The sequence below is a fragment of the Mustela nigripes genome, chromosome 7, assembly GCF_022355385.1.
Source record: "Mustela nigripes isolate SB6536 chromosome 7, MUSNIG.SB6536, whole genome shotgun sequence".
Classification (NCBI taxonomy): Eukaryota; Metazoa; Chordata; class Mammalia; order Carnivora; family Mustelidae; genus Mustela; species Mustela nigripes.
In genome coordinates this window covers 6,518,998-6,529,040 of record NC_081563.1, presented here as the reverse complement: position 1 = coordinate 6,529,040, position 10,043 = coordinate 6,518,998, and the positions used below count along the sequence as shown (strand labels likewise).

Genomic DNA, 10,043 nt, shown 5'->3' with positions numbered 1-10,043 from the left:
TGATCTCAGGGTGCTGGGATCGAGCCCCACATCGGGCTCTCTGCTCAGCAGGGAGCCTGCTTCCCTTCCTCTCTCTCTGCCTACTTGTGATCTCTCGCTGTCAAATAAATAAATAAAATCTTTAAAAAAAAAAAAAAAAAAAGACAGTGCCACAGTGCCCCACAGAGGCACACGCACAGTGCTGTGGGAGCAGAGGGAGGAATGACAAACCTGACGAGGGGAAGCAGAGACAGCTACACAGAGAAGTCTTGGCCATCTGGGGGTTTAATAATTTTCACCATTTATAATAGTGCTGCTTGTAATCTCTTTTCAAGTTCGATCAGTTTCTTAAAAATTTTCTTTAAGAAAAATACACTTTTTCAAAAAACAGCTATTGAATCAAAGCTCCGAATAATCAATTTCATTTTCTTACGTATTATCAAATGAGTATCTCAATCAATCCAAGAAGCTGACAGAGGAACTGCTATAGACTAAAAGCATCCCATATGCCCTTCCTGGCCCTGTCACCTGAAAACAGTCTCTATTTATAATTTGTTGTGCTTTAAAAAGGTTTCTATCTGCGGTAGATTGGAAATTTAACAAATGGATTCTTTATCACAGAAAACTAAAGAAGCGCTGCACTGGAATTCGGTCGTGTCCATCTGCAAAACATATCCAGAGCCCCCTCACCTTGTTCCATTTCAACTGCTACCATCCTACTCCAAACCGCTATCTCTTGCCAGATGTACAGCAAAAGACCACCTGGGTCTCTCTGCTTTCACCCCTGCCTCCCTAGAATCCATTTTACTCCTAGCTGCCTGAATGGTCAGAGAATGTCTCCCCTGCTAAAATCTTCCAGGGCATTATCATCACACTCAAAAGCCAAATTCCTGAGTATTTAAGGGGTTTCCTTCTAAAGTGATGATCATGCTCTGGAAATAGAGGTGATGGTTGCACAACCTTGTAAATGTCCTGAAAACCACTGAATTGCACATTTAAAAGTGTGAATTTTACTGTATATGAATTATATGTCAATTAAAAAAAAATCCAAACGCCTAGCCTGGCTCACAAAGACCTGTCCCTGGTCCCCGCTTAGTATCCCTCTGTCCTCACCCTCCCACTGCCCCTTGAACTGTCCCTTCAAATTCTTACTCCTGTCGCACGAGCCTCCTCTGCTCCTTAATCCCACAGACCTTGCTCTTGCTTGAGGGCTTGCCACTAGCAACCTCGCTCTACTTGGGGCTAGCACTGCGGATAGCCACCTGCTACTTCCACTCATGGTGCTTCTCAGTGAGCCCTTCCCTCATGACCAGTCTAAAGCAGCAGCCACCGTCTGATTTCAGTCTTCTGCATCACACTCCACTGTTTCATCATTATTTATTTATATGCTTGTCTACCTCCTCCTTTCGTCTTGAACTTCACGAGAGCAGGAACCTGTTCTCTATGGTTCACCACTGTGATTCAAGGGTCTAGACTCTAGAACAATGCCTGCATCTAGTCAGTACTCAGTAAATATTTGTAGAATGAGTACGCTTTGACTATTTTTATTTATTGTTGTTATCACTAGGTAGGCAAGGTTCTTTATTTTTATTCTTTTAAAGATTTATTTATCTAAGGGGACGCCTGCCTGGGTGGCTCAGTCGGTAAAGCATCTGCCTTCAGCTCCGGTCAGGATCCCGGGTCCCGGCACCAAGCCCTCCATGGGGCTCTCTGCTCAGCAGTGAGTCTGCTTCTCCCTCTTCCTCTGGCTCTCCTCTGTGCTCTCTCTCTCAAATAAGTAAAATCTTTAAAAAATATATTTGAGGGAGAGAGACATAAACAGAGTGATCGAGCAGGAGGAAGGGCAGAGGGAGAGAGAGAATCCCAAGCAGACTCCCCACTGAGCACAGACCTGACACAGGGCTTGATCCCGTGACTCAGATGAAGACATGAGCCAAAATCAAGAGCTGGACGCTCAAGCAACTGAGCCACCAGGCACCGTAGACAAAGTCAGTTAAAGGCTACTTTAAGAATTGTGAATTTTTACTAAGGACTATGGATGCTGCTAAAGGATTTAAACTGGGGAATGACATACAGGATGAGTATAAGGTACAGGGGTATTGGGGCTAGACTAATGATGTATTTCCTTCCCAACACTGTTTTTTAAATACTTTTTCTCCGTTTGGCAGTAGTTCTCAAATGTCAGCATCTGTAAGAATCCCCTGGATGGCTTATTAAAACAGAGTTACCAGGCTCTTCCCCCAGAGTTTCTGATTCGGATTAGAATGGGTTAGAATCTGGTTAGAATTTACATACTCATAAGTTCCTAGGGGATGCTGCTGCTGGTGGTCAGAGAGCCACACTTTGAGAAGCTATGACTTAGAGCTCCTTCTCTGAGAAACACTGAGAAAGAGGAGCAGTGGGAACGGTCTCTTTCCTGTTGCTCCAAGCACTTAGGCTCAGTTCCCAAATGTGTATGTCCCACAGAGCAAAATAAAAGCCCTCCAGCTAATTAGATCCCATCTCCCTGAAGGCACTTCAGAATTCTCCTTAAAGGGAGGGGAGGAGAGGAGGAGGAGGGGAACAGTAAGAGAGAGGGAGACAGACAAATGCGTAGGATCTTATTACCTCTAACCTTCCGACCACAGCTAATATTCTTCTCCCTAAGCAGAATTATGGGTGAATATTGTTTTGTCCATCTTGTTAGGCGTCTAGGAGTCCCGTTACTCCCTTAGAGATTGCCCTGAGTAGCTGGACTGCCCCTCTACCCAGTTCGAGCGACATGATTTGACTGTTGTTTCGGTAAGACCCCTGGGCTTTGGAAAGGAAGAGGGACAGGTGAGGCACAAGACGGTGGGACACAGGGCCCACTTGGGAGGCTGCTAAGTAATCCAGGTGAAGATATGGAGGGAATGGGGAGAGAAAATGGTTTCAAGGGTTGTTTGGGAAGGCTCATTGCCAGGATGTAACGACTGACTGTAGCTCTGGGGAGAGGAAAGTCAAGGATGAATCTTGAGTTTCCGGATAGGAAGAAATGGAGTGTGAGGTATTTATGAGGAAAAAAAAAGAACACTGGAGAATGAACTGGACTGAGGAGAAAGATGATGAAAGATGAACTTCTTTTCGTCATTCTGATTTTGAGATACCATCAAGACACCTAAGTAGTGTCCAACAGGCAGTTGTATGTATGAATATATGGGCCTGACCCTCACTAGACAAGTCTGGGCTGTAAGATATATATTTGGGCGTTGTCATCATCATATAGATGGTAATTAAAGCCTTGGAAGAAGATGAGATCACCCAATGAAGGCATATAGAGCAAGGTGAGGTTTTTAACTTAACAGTAAAATTCACTGAATCATGGACTATCTGCATGCAGAATTAATCACCTCTGAGAAAAGCCTTGTTAGTTGGTTGATGTGGCCAAATTCAAAGGCACTATCATCATTTACTGGAGGTTATTTTATTTAATCAAAGAGCCTAGTACTGATGATGATGATGATGAAGAAAAAATAATAGCTAACACTGAGTTCTTATTATGTGCTAGGCACTGTCCTGAGTGCTTTTTGTGCAGCAATAATTACTGAAGTAGTTACAACTCTGTGAGGTAGATGTTATTATCAGCCCCATTTCACCAAGGATGAGACAGAGGCAGAGAGAAATTAAATAATTTACTCAAGGTCACATATAAGTGGCACAGCTGGAATTCAAACCTAGGAGTCTGGTTCCAAATCTGTGCTAGTAAAAATCACTGTATGCACTAAGTAAACGCAACTGTTATTGTTTAGAATACATATAAAGCAAGGCAAATATGAACCCACTAATGATTTCAGCGTATCTTCTATTTAATGAGAAAGTCTTATACATGATGCCCTAATTAACTCATTAACTATAAAACACTGTAAATTATCTTGAAAAAAAGTCAATATTGACCATTCACTAACAGGTTTTTCTAATACTTTTGTACTCAGTTTATCTTATAAACACAGAGAACCTACACCGTAGCTCTCACCGACACCAGTGCAAGCTGCTGTGGGGCTACTAATGACCATTTGCCAACAGGAAGCTCATCTGTTCATCTTCTCTCTTAAAAATGCAAAATACTTAATACTACCACTAAGCTACGTAAGTGTCACTTTTTGTCTTCAAACTCACATTAATTATCTCACAGGAGATAATTAATCTTCCAACATCCTGTGTAAGGTAACGACCATTATTTCACTATATGAATAAGGAAACCAAAGAGATGAGTTACCGGCCAGAAGATTACATTTCAGAACTAGAACTCAGGCTACCCAATCTTTCCTGTCTCTCCCTCAATGTAAGCCTTGTAAAATTCAAGATATCCAAAGGTTGTCCCCTGGTTCACACAGATAATCAGCAAAGACATCATTATACAAGAGGTCGAGCTTACCTCAAAAGATCCGAAAGAGTAATTGTCTCTCTCTGCCACAGTAAAGACAGATAGCAAAAAGCAAGTGTCCTTGGCATTGTCATCTTCACGATTCCCTTCTCCTTTCGTAGTGAATATTCGACTCCATCGAGAGATCCAGAACAGATGGATGCTGTTTCTTAGCGGATAAAGAGAGATTTTTTTTTTTTTTTAAGTGCAAGTAACTGTTTGGACAACAAAAGAAGGAAAACGACAAAAAGAATCCAAGGAAGCATTTTCAATATCTTAAAATCAAGTTATAATTGATACAATCTTTAAAAGAACAATTTGGCAATAAAGAGCAATGATGGCTTAGAGGAAATCGACGAAAAAGGTAATCACTGGTTCTTTATAGGAAAGGAGTGGCCAGAGATTCTACAGAGGGATGTGACCTGCTGGATTTTTTTACAGTGAATAGGAACAATTTTTCAAATAAGTACAAGAATAAACAATTACAAAGCAAAACAAAAAGTATGTAACTGCTTTGATGCAGGCCCTACCCGACATGTCCCTTTGAAGGTCTGAGAGGCTCTCGGAAGCCCTGACTAGGGCAGCACCTCCCCCCGCTCCCGTCCTCCAAGCACCCTAACCACAGGACATAACTTGCCCCCGTTCATTCACTCAACACTCACTCATCTCATTGTTGTGCCACCGTCTAGGTCTGGGGAAATGACAGGGAAGAGTCTCACATCCCTACCAACTTACATTCTAGTAATGGGAGATGGTCACTAAACAGAAAAAAAATCACAACTGACAGACAGTGGTAAGTGCCACACAGAAAAATAGCCATGTAGGGGAACACAAAGTGATGGGAAGAGAAGAGACAGGTGCGACTTTATATGGGTGCTCAGGGAAGCCTCTTGAAGAAGACAGCATCTAAGCGGAGACCTGACTGAACTCAGAATAACTCCTGAGAGTCTCAGGAAGAACACCGAGTTCATCAGCAGTGAACTTAAAGGAACAGTGAGAGCAGGGATTGGGGGTTGGGCAGCGCCTGGGTGGCTCAGTCAGTGGAGCATCTGAGCATCTCTTGGTTTCAGCTCAGGTCACGGTCTCAGGGTCAAGGAATCCAGCCTGCATCAGGCGGCGAGCTCAGCGTGGAGTCTGCTTGACATTCTCTCCCTCTCCCTCTGTCCCTGCCCCCACTCACACACTCTTGGAATAACTAAAATCTTCGGGGGGTGGGGAGGAATAAAAAGAACAGCAAGAAAGCCAGTGTGGTGAGAGCATCATGGGTAAAGGGAAAGTGTAAGAAATGATACAAGAAAGAGAGTAAGAGGGCACCTGAGTGGCTGAGTTGGTTAAGCATCTGACTCCTGATTTCAGCTCAGGTCATGATCTCAGGGTTGAGATTGAACCCCATGTGGGGGCTCTGTGCTGGGTATGGAGTCTGCTTAAGATTCTCTCTCTCCCTCTGTCCCTCTCTCTCTCAAAAATAAATAAAAATAAATAAAATCGGGAAAGAAACCATATTACACAGGACTTTGTAGGTCATGTTCTGCACTTTAGATTTTATTCTGGATATTGTAAGAAGTTTCTGGAGAGTTTTAAACAAAGGAACAATCTGATTTCATTTGTATTTTTAAAAAAGCTCTCTCTGGTTGCTGTAGAAGAATGGAGCTATAGGAGGGCAAGAGTGGACACAGGACACTATCATCTAGGACAACGATGACAAGCACTTGGACTGGAGCGGTGGCAGTGCAGGTGGTGAGAAGTGGTTGGAATCTGGACATATTTTGAAGCCAGCAGAATTTGCCCGTGGACTGAAAGTGAAGTATGAGAGAAAAAGAAGATGAGTGTGATCCTGACAGTTTGGGCCTTAGCAACCAGCAGAATGAAAATGCCATTTACTGAGACAAGGGAGATGGCAAAAGAGCAGGTTTGATGAAAGAAATCAAGGTTTTAGAATTGCATGTGTTAAGTGTAAGATCCTATTAACTGTACAAATGGATATGTAAGTAGATAATTGAATATAAAAATCTGTATTTCAAAAAAAAAAAAAATCTGTAGTTCACTAGAGAATCTGGAGACAGAAATTTCTGAGTCATCAGTGTGTCGCTGGTATTTAAAGCCAGAAGCAGGGTAAGTAGAAAGCAGGACTAAGAATGACCCCAAGAGACTCCATGATTTCTTGGACAAATCTCTCTAAACTATTTCTCAAAATCCCCCTTTCCAAGTCCTATAAATCCTTTCTTCATAGCATTTATCAATAACTGAACTTTTAAATAAATGTGTGCACTTACTGTCCAGCTCCTCCTACAACAATCTAAGCACCCTGAAGGCAGACAACCTTGCTCATCGCTGTGTCCCCAGGGCTCCAAGCAGGCTCTAGCATGAAGGAGGAATCCAATAAATATTTGGTGACAAAGAGGCCAGCGGTTCGAGATTTTTCACCAGAGTGAAAAGATTTTTAAAACGTACAAAGAGGGAGCCTGGGTGGCTCCAGTAGGTTAAGCATCTGCCTTGGGTTTAGGTCATGATCCTGGGGTCCAGGGATTGAGTCCTGCATTGGGCTCCCTGCTCAGCGAGGAGTCTACTTCTCCCTCTACCTCTCTCCCTGCTTTTGGTTTCTCTCTCTCCCTCTCTGACAAACAAATAAAATAAAATCTTTAAAATAAATAAATAAGTAAAACATGCAAAGATTCAAGGTCAAGGCATGTTGTGGCAGTACCGTTTAAAATATGAAAAATTTAAAACGACCAAACCGAAAGGAGTAGAAATTTAAATAAGTAACTCTACACAATGGAAAACTATATACCAATTCACTCAGTGCTTAAGTTGGTGGTTCTCAAAGTACAGTCCCTAGACCAGGTGCATTAGCATCACCTGAAAACTTACCAGAGCTGCAAATTATTGAGCCTACCAATCTGTGCTAGAACAAGGCCTCCGGGAGATTCTGAGGAATGTTAAAGTTTGAGGACGACTGCTTTTAAAGAATTTATAAAGACGCAGATTTCAACAAGGTATTATGTTAAAAAAATTCTATATATATAAAGGCTTCCATATATATATGTGTGTATATATACATATACATATAAATATATATACACACACACACACACACACACACACAAAACGAGAGAGAGAGCCTCTCCAATGTATGGCAGCTTCCAGTAAAGGTGGCAGATTGAAAACACATAGTAGCTTCTGCTCTGTCTCACTAAAACAATTATACAGGAATTTTTAAAAAATAGACATAAACTCAAGAAGAAATAATATGGAGAAGGAAGACAACAGCAATAAAATCTTAAAAGCTGGAAAGCACAGGTACAGGTAATTATTGCCTTAGCAGTGTCGAGAAAGCTGGACTCAAAGCCAGCAGAAGGGAAAACCATAAGCCAATGTAACTTTCCCCTGGGGACGTCTAAAGAAAGCTCCAGAATTGGTTAAACCCTGGAAATTGGGTGAAAGTAAGTCTAACACCAGAAAGATTGCCCGAGAGTTGACTGGGAAGCAGTCAGAGGCTCAGACTCCTGCCCCAACTCCGTGCAACAAATGCTTGCCTGGGAAGAAAATTGGTAATTTCTCCTCTAGAGAAGATAAAACAAAAGGTCTCTGGTACTGGGCATGTCAATCATACACACAGTAGAGAAGAGGGTGCATTATTAAAAACAGGAAGATTAAGTGAAAGTGTACATACTGTGTACCAAGACAGCCCCCAAGCCCCACACTCTCTCCCCTCAGGCCTTCTACCCACCTGGTTCCTAGAACAGCCAGCATTACACCCTCCAAACAGATGACTCAAAGAGATTTCTCTTGAAAATCCTACCAGCTCAGGGGGAAAAGATTTAAAGATGATAATGTTGGAGGCTTGCTAAGAAAACAATCCCGCTAGATCATGCACAGCACAACTGACAAAACTCACTGCGGGTATAAGGCTTCCACTCAATTTTCAGTCTCCGTTCTTAAGAAGACTCGCCATATTAGGCTCATAAGCATTTGAAGAAACCCTCTAATACAAAAAGCAGAGAACAAAAGATTCAAGTCAAGGGGAAATATTATCAATATCATATTAATATCCTCAGTAAAATAAGAAAAGATGCACCACAAAAACAAGGGAGTAAACCAGGAAAAGATGAAAAACAGTCAAGGAAATAAGGAATTTAACAAAAGAGCAGTAAGAGAATCTTCAGGATGTTGGTAAAGAGATCCCAAAGATAGCCGGGTCATAGGTCTAGCGATATATCATTGTAGATTAGGGTAGGTCAGAAGTTCCACAAAGACTTCTTCCAGAATATGAAACTGGTAGAATATCTCAGAATTTGGGAGATTTTCAGAACTGGGAGGAAACAGGGAGACACACGAGTAATAAATTATAGATTGGTAATAAAATAAATAGAAAACTAAATAAGTAACAGGTAATTATCGACTCTGGGAAAACAAAAATATATACAGAAAATGTAATTATAAGGGCGCCTGGGTGGCTCAGTGGGTTAAGCCTCTGCCTTCAGCTCAGGTCATGTCTCAGGGTCCTGGAATCAAGCCCCGCATCGGGCTCTCTGCTCAGCGGGGAGCCTGCTTCCCCTTCTCTCTCTGCCTTTTTCTCTGCCTACTTGTGATCTGTCCAGAAAAGAAAAAAAAAAAAGAAGAGGAAAAAGATGCACAATTGTGTGCTGGTGACTATATGGGGAGAGGGGCAGGCAGTGAGGATTGTGTGAAAGAGCCAAGACTTCATCTTTCATCATGGGAATTTAATAGCTAACGTCCAAAAGGAGAAATCAAGATGTAGCACACAGCGTGTGCTACAGAGCTATGGAAGCTGCAGAAGAGATGAAAATGAATGCCTCTTAGGAATGGCACATTTAGGTGAACAAGGGACTATAATTTTTTCATAACAAGGTTTATAAAGATTTTTTAATTACATGCATGGAGGATTTTGATTAAAAAATGTTAAGAATGAAGAAATAGCACACATTTTTATAAAAACAAATAATAAAACTCCTTTTTTCTCTATATATATGTGAATAAAAACCTTTCTGGAATGATCTACCACGGCAATGTGGTTATTTTCGGATGACACAATAACTAGTGATTTTTCCTTTGACTATTTATATTTTAGATTTTTGAAGTAAGGGTTACATTCATAGTTACTCTAAATGTACAAAATAAAATAAAGCTCTAAGGATCCTCATTTACTAAAACACAAACACACAAACAAAAACTTAACATAGGTAAACAATCATGATGCTCTAAAAGGCTCGGATGATTTGAGAGTCCTAGTTGTCTGGGACAGTGTGAGCTTGGGCCGGCCTGAAAGCATGGAGCCAGAAATTCAAGATTCACTGCTGCCCAATTATTCTGTGATCCTATGTCCTCTACCTCTTTGGACACAGAAAGTAACTTATCTGATATCTGGACTGTCACTGTGCAGTCCAGCGAGTAATGCGGATATACTGATAAAAGGAATTTTTACTCTTTGGAGGGCAAGAGGCCTGCAAAGCAGCAATCCAGGCAAAAAAATGTTTTGCTGAACATGTTACATAACCACACAACCCAGATTTCCACAATCCCTAACACCAGACAGTTTGGAAGCTATTTCCCAAAGAACTCTGTCAGCATGCATCAAGATTCTAGTAATCTATAGTAAGAGTCTGGTCTGTTCTCTGAGGTCTGTTTTCCATCATGTTTAAAAAAAAAAAGTAGTGTGGAAACA

At 41.5% G+C, this 10,043-nt stretch overlaps 1 protein-coding gene across 2 annotated transcripts in view; it reads right to left on the bottom strand.

The window, feature by feature from the left end:
• Positions 1–10,043, bottom strand: part of TAF1B (TATA-box binding protein associated factor, RNA polymerase I subunit B) — a 76,012-nt gene that overhangs the window by 49,648 nt on the left and 16,321 nt on the right. The window contains exon 7 of one of the 2 annotated variants that reach the window (XM_059405134.1): positions 4,373–4,529. In XM_059405134.1, coding sequence (XP_059261117.1) covers positions 4,373–4,529 — 157 coding nt within the window. The remainder of the gene's footprint in view (positions 1–4,372; positions 4,530–10,043) is intronic. The other variant, XM_059405133.1, reaches the window with a different exon arrangement.